Source organism: Nannobrachium achirus (assembly GCF_963921795.1).
Source record: "Nannobrachium achirus genome assembly, chromosome: 8".
Lineage (NCBI taxonomy): Eukaryota > Metazoa > Chordata > Actinopteri > Myctophiformes > Myctophidae > Nannobrachium > Nannobrachium achirus.
Genome location: NC_137817.1, coordinates 18371932 through 18393357, shown reverse-complemented (window position 1 = coordinate 18393357; position 21426 = coordinate 18371932). Strand labels below are relative to the sequence as shown.

Below are 21426 nucleotides of genomic sequence, written 5' to 3'. Positions count from 1 at the left end.
TATATTAAAAAAAAAATGATTAAAGCTAATGAGCTCTAACAGACACGCTCTTCCTAAAGTACAAGTTGTAATTATAAAGATTTTTGATCCAGACCAGATCGTCGGTGCGGCGAGAGCCCATATAGAGCGCACACAGCGGGAGATCATGCACTGTCAAGCCGAGCTGAGACTCTCCTCCCCCGGGCAGCTGAAAGCGGCCAGGCGGCGGTACAAGACCTTCATGATCGACGAGATCCTCTCCAAGGAAACTTGTGATTACTTTGAGAAACTCTCTCTCTACTCAGTCTGCCCGTCGCTCATCGTCCGTCCGAAGCCTCTGCATTCATGTTCGGGTAAGCTAAAGATACAACTTTATACTGGAGATGCGTTCTAGGCTAGCCATATAGACAGTCATAGCGGTTATTTCTGACACATGGACTAGTCCTGCTGTTTTCTGATTACAAAGACCCGTTGTTGTTGTAAGCATTGGAAATTATGCCATTGTGTAAATGTAATAACATAGGCTATTCATATTTTTTTTATAAGAATGGACTTGCGCTAAAGTTATGTGTTTTGTTTGTGCGCGTGCATTTCTATTATTAATGAATTAAAACAACTTCATCATAATAATACCTAATGAAGTTTGGCTATCTTTCACACACAAAGAAATAAGTAGCCGACATGCAATGTTTAAACGGCGTTAGGCTATATATAAAAGCAATCCACAACCATTTGGTTGAGTTAGCCTTAAGTAGTCTGCAAGAATCAAAGGTTGAAGGAATTAAGACGAAATGCTTTGACATGCCGGGAAACGCTGCATGCATGGTCAAAAGTGTAGACATGTAATATTCAATAAATAATTAAGTTAGACCTACCGGTACCTTAAACAAAACATCTACAGACACCTGTGCAACAGGCTTTTGCACATGCAGCGCGTGTATGCCCTCACAGAGTGTGATGTAATGACTGAGGTACCGCATCCATCCATCAGCCGACACATTTATCATTCACCACCACCTACAGTATGCAAAAGCAAAACAGTAGCCTAAATTGTTCGTATGTATGACGGGAATAACGTGTGTCTTGTGTAAATGGTCGTTGGCCTTTGCGTGTGTCCAGATAAATAAACAGCAATTAGGCCTACCAGACGCAATTAGGCATATAAAATACAGCAGGTGACAGGTGTAGCCTATAGGTCTATAGTTCCAACTATATGTATTTATTTATCCATGCATTATGTACACTATTATGTAACAATGCAGTGGTTCTCAAACGTTTAAAAGTCAAGGTATCCCTTAACTCTTACTTGCTACAGGGGTCTTGTATATAGGGTCAATTTTTGAACCCCTAAAAGGAACCCATGAATCTACTGTGAGAACCACTGATCCAGCCCATTCTCACCCCTTTGTGACTGATCAAATGTAGCTTAGAGCATCATCATCATGCTTAAATCCCAATATTGTCATAGGATAATTTTTTCCTCTGTGAGAGCCACAGACTAGCCTATTACCTGGATGAGTGTGATGCCCCGGGTCCTTCCTGTGGCTGCACATGATACATTGCTTTTTTTTTGCCTTGTCAAGTAACGTTAGGCAACGGGTGCACCAGGTCACTGACGATACAGCTATAATAACAACTAAATCATGCAGAAGGAAAACCATTCTCGCCAAACTCGTTGCTGCTGCTGAAACCATCGGCCTGTTTGTTCTCATTCACTGGGATTAATATATGAAGCAGCGGCCCGCTCTAATGGTTTAGGGCCATTGGATCTCAAAGTGGGGTCCAGGGACCCCCCAGGGGTCCGTGAGGGAGTTCCAGGGGGTCCCCAGCTAAATGATAGTTAGAAACCAAAATGGACCCTTATGGGTATGTAACTCAGAGAGTGTATAAATGGAGTGGACACTGGGTCGGGAGTCCGGGACCATTTGTGGGTCGCGGATTTTTGGGTCCTCTATTTTTTCTCCTTCATTTTGTTTTTAATAGGCCTATTCAAAACATTTTCAAAAAACATTTCCCAAAAAGCTAAGATTTTCATGAATATAAAAAACGCAATGATTTCTCATTTAATTTAATTTCAATGTCATAATAAATAAAAGAAAATCTGAGGAATTCCCATAAATTATGAACCACTGCTATAGCCTAATACTTCAGCAGTTATTTGGGATGGTTACACTTGTGTTTCTTACATGGTTATGTACCATTTGACAACAGGTGCTAAGAGTATAGGGGGGGGGGGGTCCTCCCTTAATAATTTAAAATGGAAAAGCCAGGGTCAGAAAAACACCCTATTTTGTGATGATGATTGATGATGATGATGTGGCAACATTGTGAATGTGAGATACGGATTAGGCTCACTGAATGAAGTTCATGGCCGTTTGATCAGCTAATTACAGGCAGGTGTGTCTTATATGATGGAGCTGCTCTCAACGTCGCACAGGCGCTGACGCGAAAATTATTAGACCTACTATTACTACTATAATAGGCTACTATTTCAATATTAGGCTACTACTATTTCTGAATGACATAACCCCTTCATTGACACATGAGGATAGGCATATGCTAAATGCAAGTTAGTGTGGAATATCACAGGAAATAAAGTTGGGATAGGCCTATGCAAACCTTTTTATTTTATTGTATTGGAGTTGTTGGCATATTCTTAATTCGTTAGGCGGTAGACCTATATAATAGCCTACTTTAATCATTTTCTGGCGTGTCAAAGCAATCCTGTCATTTCCCCCTTTCAGTAGCCCGAGATGAATGTGCTCTTCAGCTTTTGATTATGAATCCTAATCTGCTTTATTTATGTAACTGTAACCTCGGCCAAAGCGTTAGGCTGCCCTAACTGCGTGGAAATTCTTCGTAGCCTGCCTAATTATAATGGACAAATAGGAATACAAGTGCATGGCCTATCATACGAAAAAAGTTGTGCTTTTCATGCACGTCATCCACGTGAGAATAATAGCCTAGGCTATTGGAGTTGCTATGTGTCAATCATGATTAACCCCAGGGTATAGGCTGTGTTTTAAGTTGCAGAAATGCACTCACTGACAGTGATAAACCAGTCGGCGCGGCACCACGCATCCCCCCAGTCAAATGAGTCAATCGAAGCATAATAACTGTGTATGTAATCGTTAATGAAACCGTGGTTCGTGACTCGCGAGGCAGCAACCATCGCAATCAAGTAACCATTACGATAATTGCCCTAAAAACTCTGAAATAATAGCCGCGTGCAATTTGATGACAACGATGGCTGGCAGCAGAGGCGTCAATTGGGTATGGCAAGCTATGGCAGCTGCCATACCTTGGCTACGGGGGGAAATAATAAAACTGACTTTTCATCGTGCCTGTTGCTAAGGTACGGCAACATGACTGGTGTCTTGCACGCGCGCGAGGGCGCGCGTGCAAGACACCAGTCATGTTGCCATACCTTATCTTTTGCTGAACTGACGCGCTACTGATGGCTGGGTAAAAATAGGGGAAAGCAATTGACTCGTGTTGGACGGCAGCAAGAGGGCACTATGAACTGGAGTTGGCAGTTGGCACCCCTCCCTGTGTACTCCCGGTCGGATGGATAGAGTAACCCGTCCCGCTGCATATCAGAGCACTGCGCCCACCACTTATTTGTAGCTGAGGGGGTGTGAGACACAGTATATTCCATAACTTCAATGGTTCGCTGGGCTCTTTATAGACGCTGGCAGGCTTGTAGGCCATGAGCCAAAGAGAGAGGCCTCTGTGTCGGCCCTCTGTCTCTACACAAACATACACACATCAGTGAAACGTTGACTACTGTGTTCTTTCTGCTTAAAGGGGGCTGCGATAGCTCCCCACTGCCAGCGGAGGCCGCTAAAAGACAGTGCTGCTTGGATATTATGATGCAGTGGTTAAGTAAAAGTATCAATACTGCAATATAGAAAATACTTTGTTTCAAGTAAAAGTCCCGAATTCAACATGTAGGCCTATCCTATACTGATTGAAAGTACAAAAATATTGGCATCAAAATGTAGTTAAAGTAGCCTATACCAAAAGTAAAAGTAGGCCTACAGAATGTTCCATTTCAAGTTTTCAAATGTATAACAATCTTTTGAAAATAGCAGATCTACAAGCTCACAATGCACATTGTGAGTTTGTAGATCGGCTATTTTCAAATGTTCAAAATGTATATAGGGCTGAAGTGGTTAATGTATATTTTGTAATCCAATTAAATCTGCAAATTAACTAGTAACTTTAAGTGTTCAAATGTATGTAATGAAGTAAAAGTACAATATTTGGATCTGAGATGTAGTGGAGTAGAAGCATTGGAAATACTCAAGTAAAGTAGGCTACATATATTTCAAAATTGTACTTAAGTACAGTATTTAAGTAGCTTAAATCTAGTTACTTTACACTACTGAATATGATGTAGCCTAAAGGGGTTCAGGTTAATGTCAATGTGTTTGTTTGTTTTATGTAATAGGCCAGGCAGTCAAGCATGTAATTATGATTGTCATAATCTTTCTTCTCAGTGCACCACCACATCCATTATGATAGCTCTCATTCAGAACAGTAGCATTCTGCATAGAACATGGTACTAACCCTGCCAGGTTTAGAGGTTAGATTCCCACTGGATAAACAATGCTAAACATGTATGCACTCATACTGTAAAGACACACTTTATTAACAATAAAACAGTTTGCAAATAGTATATGGTACGATTTACAATGGTGCTAAGCTAAAAGGATAACACAAAAAGCCCTAAGGGCCTCCTGTGCATTCAATTCATCAAGACTATCTATCTATCTATAATGTACAACTAGAAAGATGCAATTGGAAATTGCAAGTGTGGTTGCCGTGACGCGAATTTCACAACTGAATTTCGTCATTCATTTAATATTTAGCCCATATCTTGGAAAGCCCATAATATGGACATAGGCCTACTGTGTCAGTCTCATGTGGTCTATGATGTCAGACATCTATGATGTCAGCCATCTCCATATTTGGGAAAAGTTAAATGTTTAATTAAAGTCAATGGAGAAAATGAATTAATGAAAAAATAAATAAACTATATAACGTATCTCTCTATCTGTCCCGATGAAGCCGGTCGATTTGACCTATGGCCCAAGTGCTTGCCACCAAAAATGTGGGAGGCAATGGAAGATGGAATAAAGTCGGACAAGTATAGTCTGGTTGCCCTACAGGGGCAACCAGACTAATAAACTTGGGATAAAAGCTTCTGTGAAAGACGTCTCAATTGTATTAAGTCACTCATTTTAATAGTTAATCATATGTTATTCAAATCCTGTAAACCTTTTTTATTAGACTACAGATTCATTTGGACTTTCCGTTTGTCCTCATTCATACCATTATGCCACATTATCTTTGTATGACTGATCTGTTATGTTCAGTGAGTGAAATATCCATCTATCTATAAATGCGAGAAGTCTCTGCGTGTCTGTCTGTCTGTGTGTCTGTAATCCGCGTATCTCGAGAACCGTTCGTCCCACCGGCTTCAGATTCGGCACGCGCGTTCCCCGCCGCGGCACGGAGTGCAGTGCCGGGTCTCGACCCGACCCGACGCGCGGTTTTCCCGAACCGGCGCGAAACGTTCGGAATCTCCTTATTTGATTGTTGGTTTATTTGGTTGATTGTTGACATCAGGCTGTTCCGGAGGAAATCGGCGAAAGCTCTGACTCATTGTGACATCACTTCATAAAAGGCTCTGACATCACGTACGCCACATGAGTCAACAAAAAATCTCTGTGAGTGTGTATGTATGTATGTAATCCGCGTATCTCGAGAACCGTTCGTCCCACGGGCACGCGCGTTCTCCATATATGGGCATAAAATGAATGCCCCAATATATGGGCATAAAATGGATTGCAGACAGACAGATACAGATATCTCCATATATGGACATAAATGGACAGAGGCAAACAGATGGTCAAAGATCTCCATATATGGGCATAAAATGGACGCAGACAGACAGATACAGATATCTCCATATATGGGCATAAATGGACACAGGCAAACAGATGTTCAAAACGGGTCCTATGACAACAGGTATAATGAGGTTTGCATTAAAGGGGGAACCGGCACTGTGTGACAGACAGATACAGATATCTCCATATATGGGCATAAATGGACACAGGCAAACAGATGTTCAAAACGGGTCCTATGACAACAGGTATAATGAGTTTGCATTAAAGGGGGACCGGCACTGTGTCTGCAACACAGTTGGAGGCACAGACAGATACTCCATATATGGGCATAAAATGGACGCAGATAGACAGATATCTCCATATATGGGCATAAAATGGACCCAGAACTATAACTGCAGTGATCTCCATATATGGACATAAAATGGACAGCGACATACAGACAGACAGATACAGATAACTCCATATATGGGCATAAATGGACACAGGCAGACAGATGGTCAAAACGGGTCCTATGAAAACAGGTATAATGGGGTTTGCATTAAAGGGCGGGGCATTCATTCCCTATTTACATTGTTCCGAGTTGGCCAGGTCGCCGACTAGACGCGCTTCTAGTAATAATAATAACTAGTTGTATAAATTAGGTTAAATGATTGGTTAAACAATTTTAATCCCTTCTCTCTGTGTGACCCATTATAACTTTATTACAATAACGTTAGTTACATAGCACTTTTTAAATCAAGAGTTACAAAGTGCTGCACAAAAAATGGAACAATGAGACAAAATGCACATTAAGAGTTGCAAGGATAGGGGTGATGTGATCATGTTTCTTGGCGTTAGTCAAAAGCCTGACAGCAACAAGTTGCGAAGAAGAGTGATTTCTGCATGGTTTAGACCTGAATAGAGGGTAATGCAGTTGTCAAAGAAGCGACGTGATTAAAGGCATGGATGACCTTTTTGAAATCTGCAGCGGACAAAAATGATCCCCAAACTTTCTTTTCCATGTTTTACGATTTAGAAATTTGTTCAAATAGCCGATTTATAAGCTCACAATGTGTCGATGTAGATCAGCTAGTTGAACTATTTGAAAAAAGAAAAAAAAAAAGAAAATTGAAAAATATGACTGATAAGTTTAGGCCCAAGGGGTAAGGCATCGTGCAAGATAGGGCCCTTGGTGTCTCACCTGATAAAATCCTCAGTGTTTATTTAACCCCCCAGGGGTTGTTTTACCCTAAGGTGTACCACCCTGGCTAGTGGCCCCTACTGGTATTTTACTGTATGGGGGACCACCTTGGCTAGTCAATCGCCACTACTGAAGGCTTAGAGAAGAAAGGGAGGAGAGCTAAAAGTGTCTTCATTCATCCCATCTTAAAGCATAATCCACCACAGACAATAAAGCCTGCCATTAAATAGAAAGCTGGCTTGAGGAGGGTTGACTGCAATCGTGTCAACACGCAAGTGTGCGCACAGTCGGCACACACACTCGCATACACACGGTCCAACGTGCACATAAATAAAAAATTGTGCATTCACACAGAGCCACACGCATGCAAACAGAAAATACACAGTATGGGTGCATGCATATTCCGTGACGGATATATTTCCACAACTAGCTGTCATCTCTATACCATTTCGGGGCCACGAACATCAGCCCTTCGCCATCTACGCAGACTAGGGATCAGATTTAAAAACCTGTTTGTGCCCTAGGCTGATTTGGAATCCCACATGAAAACTCACAGCGATCAGGTTTCATGTAAAATACTTATTTAACACTTAACAGGTAATGTAATGCCTCGTGGATCGGCACACAGCATCAGTCAGCATGTGCATTGGAAAAATACTACTGCAACTACTGCACACAGAGTAATGTGTCCTTGACACTTTAATCTTCCATAATGTTGAGAAGTGTTGTTTAACTGCTCCAATCTGTCATATCCTCTAGGTGAAAGAGTCTAATTAAAGCAGAGAGTTTGAACAGAAGAAGAGCAGGGGCGTCAATTGGGTATGGCAGGGGTATGCAGCTGCCATGGGTCCCGGGGGGAAAATAAAAGCTACTTTTAAATATAAATCCATGAATGTCTCTTTGTCTATCCGCTGGTTATTATGTTGTTAAATTACAGTACAATAACTACAAATGCAAAATGTTACATAATGGTCACTTTAACAAGGTATTATAATTATATTCTCCACACTTGTATTCTCCCCAGCTTGACAAAATGGTATATTCCCAGGTTCCGCAGGTCAGCTGCACAGGTGCAATGTATTATTGTTAATTGTGACACGTTTACTAACATGCTAAGTTTAGCTGCACTTGAAAAACCATTCCAGGCTGCCATATCCAGCCCAAGAAACCGTAGAAACCTGTGTAAAAAACTGTGTAAAAAACTGTTAAAAGTCTTTTTTTTCCAGACATTGTGAAAATAGCCGATCTACATGCTCACAACGCCTCAGCATGTAGATCTGCTATTTTCACAATAAAACCGTGTTATCCTAAATGTAATGCCTATTTTCCATGAGGACTCCCATCTTTGCAATACCCTAGCTTTTGCTAAACTGACGCCACTGAAGAAGAGGCACTCCTGGTTACCCTGCGTGCCCCACCCCTATGCACTTGTTTGAGAGGGCACGCCGTGCAGGGTGCAGAGTGACAAAACAAAATAAAAGCCATCTAATGGAGCACATCTCAACCTGTCACCCCAAAGTTTACACTCAAAACATTGCACAACGCCATGTACAATTCCTATTGTGTCCTGGATCATCCTCGTTGCATCTCATTGAACAGAAACTGAGAATGACAAATAGTGAATGCTAACTGGTAACAACGCAACAGGTGGTTACAGGGAATACTGTACATTTACCGTGTTGATATCCACTTGACACAACAAAAGTCATTCCAAGCCAGGCAGAGCCGGATACATTTGCTCAAATGTGCTGCTCTTTAAAAGAGCATTTCAGAATAATTTCTACACTTTGACATAGTAATGAAAATTATGTCACGTATGTACAGTAAATGTGACTGTGTGGTTGTCCGCACTTGTGTCTTTAATTTGATAAGTTGACCAAAGCTTTGTATTTAAATGGAATGCTTAACAAACTGCCTATTCTTGATCTATTCTTGGCAGGTATGCCTTTGGTAATGACTACCATAAGCACTTGTGCCAGTCTCCGCATACCGACTGTGCTTATCAAGAGTATCACTGTGCGTTTGCTCGGGGCAGGGTTGTGTCGCACTCCTGCTGTGGTACACAAACGGTTTATTTGTAGACTATTGACAGAACACTGGCACTTGTCAACAATGTGTCAGATCTGGGCTTGGCTGAGAGACAGCTCGCCTGTCAGTGGAAAGTCACCACAAGGTTTGACATTTCCCTCGCACCCTTGACTCATTTCCTCTCTCCCACTTCTCTGTTTTTCTCTCTCTCTCTTTCTCAGTTAGCCGTCCAAAAGAAAGAGAAAAAACTTGAGACAAATTCAAGCTCTTTGTTGACAAGAGACTTCCTGAGGAACGTGACAAGAACCTGAGATATGTTTTTGTTATTCAAGCTGACAGGGTGAATAGTTTATCCGGTTGTCCTAATGTCCCCTCAGTCTTCCAAATCTTAGACGTAGGTGAGAATGTATTAGCGAACCAAGAGATTAATTACTATGGTGCCCTTCGATGATGTATTGGTGTAAGGTTCTAACTACAAGATGCTTCCTTACATGTACAATACAGTACCTCTGCTGGCCAACTACAGCCAGAGTCTTCCACCTGCACCTCCTTTACACTGTCATCAAGCTTTTGTCTCAATAGCCTACAAATAATGCAAAGGCCATCGGACTGCCCATTTTCCTTTAAAACTACATTTAAAACTGAGAAATGAAGAGAGGGCGGGAAATAGACGACTTCTTGTCTGGACCTGCTGCAAAAACAGCAGCACAGTCTCATGTTGGAAGATTAGTGATGAGCTCAGCAGCACCCTACCATGATGTCATGTTGAGCCCAAGGCAGTGTCTGGTGTGTGTGCATGTGTGAGCGCGCCCGTGTGTGTATGCACGAGCGTGTGTGTGCGTGTGTACGCGTACACGCAAGGCCTGCGTTTGTGTGTTGGGTACACATACAGAAGAAATAATTGCAACGCAGCATAAATCACTTTTAAGTTACTTGGATATTTTCAACAGGAAAAAAGTGTCAATGTAACTGGTGACACTTTTTTTCCCCCACCTGTTTTGTCTAGTTGGATATAAGACATTATCTGCCACTTACCTGCCATAAGCCATGAACTTCATGAACTCATGTGGATAAACGTATAAGAGATAATTGCATGGGTGGCTGCATATGGCATATTTGTGTGTGTACAATTTATTACATGGGGCAGACATGTAAATGTGTACTATGTGCATGTTATTTATGTGTGTGTGTGTGTGTGTGTGTGTGTGTGTGTGCGTGCGTGCGTGCGTGCGTGCGTGCGTGCGCGCGCGTGCGTGCGTGTGCATGTATGTGTGTGTGTGTTCACGTAATGTCTGAATGACATCACGTGTTGCATGCCGCCCTTCAGTGATGGCCTGATGTACGTACATCTGCTCAAACACTAGCTTTGATCTGACCTCCTTATTACTTCCTCCACCCCTCATCCCTTCTATCAGTCCACAATGCTTCCTGTGTGTTATAGCGTCTTTGAGTTGTTCTCCGTTTGGTAATAATGGCTATAGGACTAGCTTTTATCTTTGAAACATAATGCAGTTCAATGCACACACACACAATCCTTACACATAAACACATGCTGCGGCTACCAGCTTGGCTACAGCAATGTGTCCCCCTCTGCCACCACCCTCCCCCCTCCCCCGCCAAGCACTAGACAAGTGTTAGCCTACTCTTTTTATTGATTCTGGCGTCTCGACGCCTCTGTCTGCACTGATAAAGAGCGAGAATGTGTGTGTGTGTGTGTGTGTGTGTGTGTGTGTGTGTGTGTGTGTGTGTGTGTGTGTCTGTGTGTGTGTGTGTGTGTGTGTGTGTGTGTGTGTGTGTGTGTGTGTGTGAGAGCATTTGACTGAGTCAACTGAGAGAGAGAGTGGGAAAGAGTTTAATTGTAGAAGGGTATGGTCTTTTAGTCCTTGGATTTATTACTGCCATCTGCATGCGGGTGTGTGTGTGTGTGTGTGTGTGTGTGTGTGTGTGTGTGTGTGTGTGTGTGTGTGTGTGTGTGTGTGTGTGGTGGGGGATTGTGTGTAATAAAGAGAATGTGTGCACAGCACACTCATGTGTGTATGTGTGTGCAGGCTTGTGATAGGGATGGCATGGGGCTAGCGTTTTTCTTCCCTGTTGAAAAAATAATTATTCAACTTGTGAGTTCAAAGGAGCCGTGTAAAACACACTCTGCGTCATCGGGATCATAGCCCTGGACATTGAAAAGGTCAAAAGGAAAACACTTTTCACGCTAAAAACAGAGCAATTAAACGTGCTGCATCCAAGCAATTACTGATGGTCGATTAAGGCGCCGCCCAAGCTGTAGAGAACATATAAAGCCCCCTAAAAACATGACACATATTACTGAAGTATTTTATTCCAAAATGAGATATACTACTACTACAAAAAAAGAAAAAAGACATTCACATTTAAATAAACAACATTAGAACCGGTGGTTATTCAATTATTATTTTTGGCAACAAAGCTGCCCTGTGGAGAACTTGAATTTCAGGTGACACTGTGTTCATTGTATTGCGTTTTATTTCTTATCATGTCCTGTGCCCTCTGTTGCTGCCTGCAGGCTCCACGCTGCGTGCCTACCCACTCCTCTCCGTCATCACACGGCAGCCCCCCAACGTACCCCCCCACCTCTCTCAGCCGCAGAGCCAGACCTTGTCCCCGGGCGCCCGGGTGCCACCGCACCTGCCCCTGCTGTCGCCGCAGCACCCCCGGGCCTCCGAGCCGTCACCCAGCCAAACGCCCGTCAGCATCAGCAGTGAGTCGGAGACGGAGCACAGCGCACCCCGGCTGAAGAAGCCACGGCGCAGCCGCACCATCTTCACCGAGCTGCAGCTTATGGGCCTGGAGAAGAAGTTCCAGAAGCAGAAGTACCTCTCCACACCTGATAGGTCAGTACGGGAGCGAGAGGCTCACCTTTGATTGGGTTAGATTAGATGAGAGTTTACACGTATAACAAAGTTTGACCCGTAAGGTATCGTAAGGTTTAGGTTTGACCACGTTAGGCGCACTTGATGTTAATACAATCATTCTAATCAAAATCTTGTATTTTGCTATAATATACAATGTTCCAATACACAAGACATTGAGCAGTGGGTTGAAATCTAAGCCTAAATTAGCAACAATATATGAATGTATCCAAATGTTTTAATGTGTGCACAAATATACAACAATGACAGTCTGGTTGGCTGTAACTCTGGCATGGAAAAGGTTTTGAAAGAACAGTGTGAAAGAACACGCACAAACATACAAATGCATTTGTTAAAGAGAGCTTACCCAACCATAACTTTTTGATTTATACTGCGGGGAATGTATGTGAATTTGCCTTAGCCAGCCATTACCTCAGCGTACTAGCAGAGACAAGAGTAACGTTTTAACCCTCTGCCCTCAAAAAGCAAAAAAGTCTCAACAAAGAAACACTGCCTTATTCAAGAAAACAGGGACAGTGGCCAAGACAAGCAAATAGAAATGTATTACACTGAGTCATTGCCAATCATTTAATATATGTGCAGGTGTATATAAAATACACTTAGCATTGTACAATAAGATGAGGTAATATCTGTGTCGTAGGTTTCATTCTCTGGGTCATTTTTGGGACCTGACATCAGGCCATAACACCTTTTTTCCATTTTTATTTTAGGCCTCGCTTTTACATTTGGCCTATGGGCCATATTTCCAGCATAACTCACTTTAATATTGAACAATAAAATTTGAAAACTTCCCCCCTTCCCTTGAGCAATAGGCGACCTAAACAGCTTGTGCACCAGTGCATCAAGAGGGGATATGTGTAAACCTCACTGCCGTCCTTTCCTCCACTTTTTAATTGAGATGGAGACGCGATCAAATCATTATTGTAGTAACATTTTAAACCCACACACATAGAATAACGGCTGTATGTATACAGTATATGAGCATGCATGGCTTCTCATACATTAACACAGGCACATAGGGCCCTATTGTCGTCCATGCTAAACCCTGAACCCCTAAACTTCTTTGCCTTTTTTACTATTTTGAAAAACATTTTTAAAATACTTCAAATAGTTGATCTACATCGACACGTTGTGAGCTTGTAGATCAGCTATTTGAACTATTTAAAAATGTTTTTCAAACTAGTAAAAAAAAGGTAGAAGTTTAGGGGTTTAGTGTTTAACATGGACAAAAATAAGGCCCATAATCTAATACATATTCAACACACCATTTTATATTGCATCTACCTTGCAATCAAATAACTCCTGAAATAGACAATTGGGAAGATTCATCTGTCATTCTGTTGCATCCCATCCCCCGGGAAAACTCCCACGACGCAACATTCAATACATGACTACGTGCTGCGAGCCAGCGGTGAAAGAGTTTAAGCCATGCTTCAGTCTCTTGAACAAAGTGCCTGAGGCAGAGGCACAACGTCAGTGATCAGTGATCAAAACCAAGCCAACACACCCCACACTGCACCCTGCGGTGCCAAAACACAGGATCTTGTCAAAATATCTGATTCTGACGAGTTGTTGAGAACTAATTAAATCCCCCCAGCTGTAAGGGTAGATACAGATAGAAATCTTTATTGTCCACAAGTGGAAATTTGTTTTGGAAAGCACAACCTGAGAAAATCCCCCTCTTCGAAATCCCACATCACAAGTGTGGTGTGCTCCCCACTTTTGGTTTATTGTGATCCTAAGCACAGACAACTTCAGATCACCTCCCAAAACCTCACCCACCCGGCTCCCTTCTCTTCCCTCTCTTGGCCTGGAACCTCTGCGGTCTGTGATTTGAGATTGTGTACGAGAGCAACCCAAGAGCAAAACAAAAGTTCCTGGTAAACCACAGCTTAGAGACGCTCTAATGATTTATCTCACTCAAGCAATAATGATTTTTATGTGCATTCGGATTGTTATAATCAGGGCCATCACGATCGTCATCATCATCCTTATCATTGGGTATTTAGCGTTATCTTAAATTCCATTCTGCTAAGCGTCTAAGTACTGTGGACGTCTTTCAATTGCCTCCACGCAGTGGAGTCTTCTGACTTCTACAGTGGAGCTGTTGCTGTAAGTGTGTGGTTTCCCTCCATAGAAGACTAATGACCATAAATAACCAGGGTGCTTTCCTCTACTGCAATTACTTTTCCTTGCCTCCAGTCTCCCTCTGCAGTGATAGACTGTGGAGGTTGTGGCTGATGGACAGCTTGATTGCTGGTATTTCTGCCGTAGTGCATTTTGAAAACACAGTGCGTGAATGGGTGTACGCTCACAGACAGTACGTGCTCGCATAAGCGTGCATACTTACTTGTGCGCGAGCAGACATGCTCACACATTCACATACACGCACGCACACACACACACACACACACACACCCACACACAAGCACCCACCCACACACACACACACACACACACACACACACACACACACACACACACACACAGAGACCACACATCCCGTGAGAGGGCTCTGTTTTTGTGTCAGATCTCTGTTTCTCTGTCTGCACTTCTGTCTAGTTCCTCTGTCTAGTTCCTCTGGGTGGCTGCAGGAGGATTGAGAGTTGGTGGCGAAAGCCTTTGAAGGGAGGAAAAGGTGGCGGAAATCTTATTTTAAAAACTTGATAAACCCTATGCCTTTCCGTCTCTCCCCTTTCTTCATCTGTCCCTTCCTGAGCTATATCGTGTTACACGGCAACCAATAGCCATATTAGTCATGGGCTTGTGCACATGTGGTGGATGCATCCAGGGTCCTGTGCAAACTCTACGACTGTTGCTGGATTGCTGACTCCTGGGTGCAGTTGTTTTCGACCTGGGGTTGCCCTACAGCCACAGGTGTACAGTGTCTGTGTGAGACAAGAGGACCTTGAACTCTGGCTGCCAGTCAGGCAGCTTTGACGTGAGAAGGCAGGGAAAGTGTTAAGAGTACTAGCGTTGTAGGCTGAGGTTTGCCCCAGGTGTAACGCCTGGTTGCATACTTGGCAGACAAATCTAATCATTTACCGTTTATATTAATGTGTAGTAATTAAAAATAGTGTTCCCTTATCGTTTTGTTTGGGGGCTATGGTTCCAAAAATAGGTAAGCGACATAATCATTTATTTCAACTGTTGCCTTGAGAATAGGTGCAGGTTGAAGCAGTTCAAAGGAAATTTGTATAAAATCTGCATTATGATATGAGCTGTGTTTTATCTTTTGTGTGTGCAGGCTAGACCTGGCCCAATCCCTGGGACTCACACAACTCCAGGTGAAGACATGGTACCAGAACAGACGTATGAAGTGGAAGAAAATGGTGAGAGAAAGTACTGTCATTTGTTTTACTCTGCCCAGGCTAGAAATATGACTATATTAATTAAAAAATAATAATAGTAATTTAAAGTCAAGTCTATTGGTCCTGTCTTGCTAAATATTTAACTTAACTCAAATTGTTCCTTGACCAAAAGATGAAAATCATGTCACTCATAAGTGAATAGAAAAAAATTAGGAAGCAAAGTAGAGGAAGAAAGAAAGTATATGTGAAAGAGAGAGTGCAAGGGAAAGAATGGAGGAGGGAGGGAGGCCAGTAGAGATGCAAGAAGGGACCAGTGTAGGTTTTGACTGATGATAATGATAGCGAGCACAAACGCTTGTGTAGCTGGGTCAAAAGCTCAGAGAACAAAAAAGTGACCTCAAATCGTTAACTCTTAAGATAAATGAGCGTAAAAGGAGCAGCCAAGAGCAATACGTCTTCTCTTAATTACTATAATAACTGGCGTTGCCTTTGACTGCTGCTGCCATTTATCACGAAGAGGTCCACTGAGACCATATATGTGTGTCCTCTTTTCCAGGTGCTGAAAGGAGGTCACGAGGCCCCCACCAAGCCCAAGGGGAGACCTAAGAAGAACTCTATCCCGACCACGGAGGAGATCGAGGCGGAGGAGAGGAGACTGAGGTTGGAAGAGGAGGAGGAGATGAGGAGGGTTGCAGAGGACGCGGTGCTGCCTCACGGAGGGGAGGAGCCTCAGTCGGAACCTCAGGACCTTAGCAGGGTTCCCCAAATAGTAACAGAGACCCACAATCTCGCCGGAGAAATGGAAAGCTCCGAGCAGGAGTCTCCACTGCCGATGCAATCAGAATCTCACGCGGCAAGCTAAGCAAAAATGAAAGCCGTCAGAGACTACAGCCAACTGGAAAACAGACACGTAGTGCCTCAGGATCACTGTAAAAAAAACAAATGTCCTGTCTGGTCTTCAGAACCATTTGTTTTGGGGGTTTTGACTGGAAGCTTTAGTGACGTTCAAGCTCAACTGATTGTAACTGATTACTTTTCCTATAGCAGGTGCATTGCAAAGATATAAACACTATAGGCCCTGTTTGCACTGATAAAAATGTGGCCTTTTAGAAACTAGAATTTGAATGGATCTCCTGCCAAAGATGCACACAACATGTAATAAATATAGCATTGTTTGGTTTTGTGTGATATGATATGGGAGTTACAATACTGTATGTTGCCTCTCCATCCTAGAGACCTTTTCACATTTTGGCATATGCCAAAATGTCAAAATGTGTCTTTGACTATTAGTGTGGGCCTAGTTATGTACTGTATATAGATCAAATCTCTGCCAAAAAGTATATTATTAAATAGTCATAGTGCCTTGTCTCTGAGGAAAAGCTTTGCAAATGTGTTGAGAAAGTAATGCAAATTAAATGCAAATATATTTTTACAGTGTTTCACATAATATTTGGAATACATGTGGTGTTTTTGGAAGCAAAGTCAAGTTTGATAAAGAAATGTTCCGTGCTGTAGAATGCAGTTGTTCAGCACAGCTGCTTTTGTCATTTTCCATATCCCTCTGTAATTTACATTTTTAAAAATGCTGTTTCACTTTTAAACAAGATATTTCTGCCAAGCAAAGCACTGTATCATAATGTAGAAATGTTATGTATAAAACAAAAAAAGTTCATTTGGATATTCTATATGTGTAAGATATTTTAAGTCGCTCTTTTGAGTTTGATTTATGACCCGTAGGGGTTTGTCGGATGGTATACCTGTACCTGTCCATTATCTATCTATATTCTTTTGTCAAGGAGGGTTGATTGAGCTTAAGGAAGCCTCTTAAGCTGTCTAAGACTCTCAGAGGGAATAAATCATTGCCTGTGCCAAAGAAACATGGAAACTGCCAAACAGTAAAAATCCTTCAGAGGTTCTCAGCCTGCGGGCCTGCATGAATGCCCCCATGCTAATACGTTACACTCAGTCCTATAAAACTGTCCTCAAATTCCTGTCAACACTTTGAATTTTCCACATTAAACTCTCGTTGTTCTCTTTTGACGATTTTGTAATGATAAAGAGTCTCATTATTTGAATCATACAGATCTATTTTTGTTGTTTCATCAAAAGAAAGGTGCAGTATTTTTCTGATGTAAATAGTGCTTGTTTGTTATTCTTGCTGGCTGTTTTTTTTATTTAGTTTGTGTACATTTGTCATTTTTACTAGGTTATATATATATATATATATATATATATATATATATATATATATATATGCGCGTGTGTGTGTGTTCTGTGTATTTAAAAACATTTAATAAAACATCAATAATTTCCATTTTACGTTGAGATTATTTCCATGCTAATAGCTCTGATTTGATAATGATAGTTGTTTGGCCTGTTTCACAGCCTCCCATATGGCACTAAAATCTAATCTCTCTTCAGATCAGACGATCGAAAACGGCACTCAAAGCACGAGGGTATTATTTCAGAGAATGCTTCTTAATGTATTTCAGCCTTTTGAAGAGCCTGTCGTAAATCACGTTCAGGGAGAACAAAGATTTAGTCCTGCCATGTTTTGACGTTCATCAACTCTATCTCTACAGCAAATGAGCTGGCCTTCGGTGCACCTAAAGGCACTTCTGTGACCCTGAGTGAGTTACAGTCTAAAGAGTATTTTTAGTGCCTGATACCGGACACGGATGATTTCTAAAGCAAACTGTGCAGGTTAGCACTGAGTGAGGTACAGCATGCACTAACGCCTTGTGTAAACATTCTGAGCATGCTTTGTGAGCTTTCAAAAAAGCATACGTCCCTGTGTGTACTTTTCTTCAAGGTATGGTGTTACAAGTCAGTCGTCAGTCTTGTGGAGGAAATTATTAAAGGCGCAGGGTTGGGGATTGTACTTGTGACACCGAATGGCTATTTTTCAAGGAACACCTGCTGCAGGAGCAGTATTTGGCACTGTGCAAAATACTTGAAACAGTTTGAGCACCAAAAACCATTTCCATGTAAACAAACCTGCCATCAGTATTAACAGCCATGCTGGTTGCTACGTGTAAATGAGGATACACATGGCATTCTTACACTTGTCCTGACCAGCAATGGCTTTGTCAGCTCTAGGAACCTAGGATGGAGAGAATCATTTCTTTGTTTAGGCCATTGGCTCGAGTGATATCTTGTTATGTTTCTAGATTACTTTTGAATACAGCCGCACTTGGTGACTGGAATCTTTATATTCTTAAGGTAGCATTTCCTTCCATCATGACGGCAGCAAGTACTTCTTTAAAACTAACTAAAACCACAAAACAAATTCAACATATCAACAGAACTTCCTATAATAACAAATAACGTCCAATTGGTGATGGCACATTGATGTGCTTCTTTCTTGAGAGACTCAAGGCTAGATTTTTCATCTGCTTGGAGGATCCATCATCATCGTCTGTCTTAGTAATTAGTATAATTTTGTAATAGTAGTAACTTTCAAATCTATTAATGTCACAATAACGCAGACATATGATCTCAATATCCTCTGAAATGGGGTGAGCGGAGCATTTGTGTGCATGATGCCAACTTCCATCTGTAATGAGCACTGTCAGAGAAACAGATACTATTTACCTTGGCCTAAAAACGGAGCCTAAAATAAGCCATGAATAAGTGTCTGGTTCTGAACACCTGGAGGCAAACTCTATGGCTATGCTTGTTTTTTGTCAGGACTCTTACACAGGTCCATCTTCCCAGGTTAAATACAGTAACTCATATTTGCCTGCATTATTTAAGGCTTTAACGTACTGTAAGGGTGGGCGATATGGTGATAAATATCGTTGAGACGATACAATGTCTCCACGATATGCCTTTTCAGAGATATCACATGTATCGTGATACAATGAGGGAGCCTTATAAAAGAGAGATTCATTGCAGAGATAGAGAGATTCATTGCATAATGTAATTTAAACCTGCATTTTGGTCTAAATCAGTAGTTCTCAAACCTTAAAATGTCAAGGTCTCCCCTTAACTCTGACAGTATACAATTGAAACCAAATGGACCCATAAGGGTCCATTTGGTTTCATTTGTATACTGTCAGAGTTACATACTTGTAAGGGTCAATTTAGACCTCCCAAAAGGAACTCAGAGTCCCTACACCCCACTTTGAGGACCACTGGTCTAAATGGTCTGTTACTCCTTTATCCTTTAGTTTTTGTTACCTTATAGGTGGTTGTACTGTTGAGTAACTTGAACAATAACCATAAAAACCAACATGAAAAAGAATCGTGATAAGGTCGTGTATCGTGATACAGCTTGGAAAAATATCGCAATATTGTATTTTTCCATATCACCAACCCCTACTTTAACGTTTTAATAAGTGACATAGGTTGCATACTGTAGATGTTCAGGGAGAGATTCTCTGGGCATTTCATGGATGGCTGGAACATCCACCTCCAGGCAAAGGGCAAATGGGTTGCGGTCAACAAGCCAGTGTCTCAAATGCCAAGTGCCTTGGGATAATCCTTCTGAAATGCAGGATATTTCTACTGGCACATACACGTATATAAGGAATAATAACACCACCAATACAGTCTATGGGGATTTACCTCACTTGACTGAACACTGAAGCCATTTGTTTGGAATAACTTTTAGTTGAGTTTGAGTTTTAAAAATTTGATTTGCCATTCATCAGGCTTAATGTCACAACCTAGCCACCTGGTTAAATGAGGGCTAACATAACAAAATCATCCTGGCACAGGTACTGTTGGGCTTGCTTTAATTGTTGGGAATGAAGGCAAACATTTGCCCATTAAAAAAAAACCTTGCAAAAACACTGACTGGCTGGCAGGCAAGCAGGCCTACTGATACTTAAAACTACACTATATACAATGCAGGTCTCCACAAGCTACCAAGTGCGCTTGCGGCTAATTGTTGTGAGGCGAGGTAAGGGAAGGACTTTCAGAAAGAAAGAAAAAAGCCTTGTGGTAAAAACACTGGCGGCTTAATTTGAGAGACTCTTATTTTCTCACAGGTCCAAGTTCAAATGAGGGTCACAGGGGTGTGCGCAAGCAGTATCAACACCCCAGCTAGCCCCTAGCCCGCCTAACCCTTATCCAGTAAGACATCCATCGCGCACGTTCACCTGTCAAGTTTAGCTCAAGCTCAAGCAATTAGCCTGCGACAATATGAGAGGGTTTGGGGGAAGGGTGGCTTGCAGTGATTTACCTTCTGCTCCTCTGTTATGACAGGGGAAGTCATCACTAAATGTCGAAAGTGGGAGTTACAGCAGGACTTACCAAAGTCAATAAAGGAAGACGTTCTCTCGGTGACATGCACAATGCTCCCTATTGTTCTCTGCCACAGCAGAAGGGGAGCCGTCATCAGCAATTGGAATCAGCATCAGAATAAGACTTTTTCACCCTAACCAGTGCAAAAAAAATTACTTGCAGTAAAGGATTTCCTTTGGAGAGATTATTTCAGTTTCTTTCATGTTTTGTGTTTTCTCCCCCCCAGCTCCAAGTTTAGCCATCGACAATTCCCAATGTGTGTTGTGGACCCTGTCACTGGCAACCTCCCTACTGTAGGCCTGGGAAGGGTGTACACACTTATGTGCTTCCTCCGATACACGTGGAGTAGCCAGCCAATTATTTTAACCAGACAGCAAGGATTAGGCTTATCACATGGAGAACGTAACGCACATGGAGGTTCACACTATCTCCCCCAGATCCCCTCCCCAAAGAGCAGGCCCCAATCAGCCAGCAGGGGCTGCTAGAGCAGCTAAAAGGCCACCCACACACAATTGTGCACCTGGCCAGGCCCAGGAGCCCCTCCCGGGAATCGAACCGAAGTCTCTGCAGTGTTGGATGAATGTTTGCCACCAGGACTCACCACTTTCTTCTTTTTTTCTCTTTACCTCGACATTCGTTTGTACTACCGAAGCTCTAAATTCAGTTATGGTCATGGTTTATATATATATATATATATATATATATATATATATATATATATATATATATATATATATATATATAGCGCGCCTAGTGCCGGTCCCAAGCCTGGTGCATTTATTTGGTTATATTATAACCAAAATCTGCGGACATCAAAACAGATTTCTATTCTTACAACATACTTAAAACATAAGAGGGTT

At 42.0% G+C, this 21426-nt stretch overlaps 1 protein-coding gene across 1 annotated transcript; it reads left to right on the top strand.

Annotated features, from left to right (window-relative positions):
* Window positions 1–145: 145 nt before the first annotated feature.
* On the top strand, window positions 146–16178 carry LOC308289968 (homeobox protein BarH-like 2; the record flags this gene model as incomplete). The annotated part of the gene is made up of 4 exons (XM_080731748.1): window positions 146–332; window positions 11639–11966; window positions 15253–15337; window positions 15873–16178. 4 exons carry the CDS (start codon window positions 146–148, stop codon window positions 16176–16178), a joined length of 906 nt encoding a protein of 301 aa, XP_080587874.1.
* Window positions 16179–21426: the final 5248 nt, after the last annotated feature.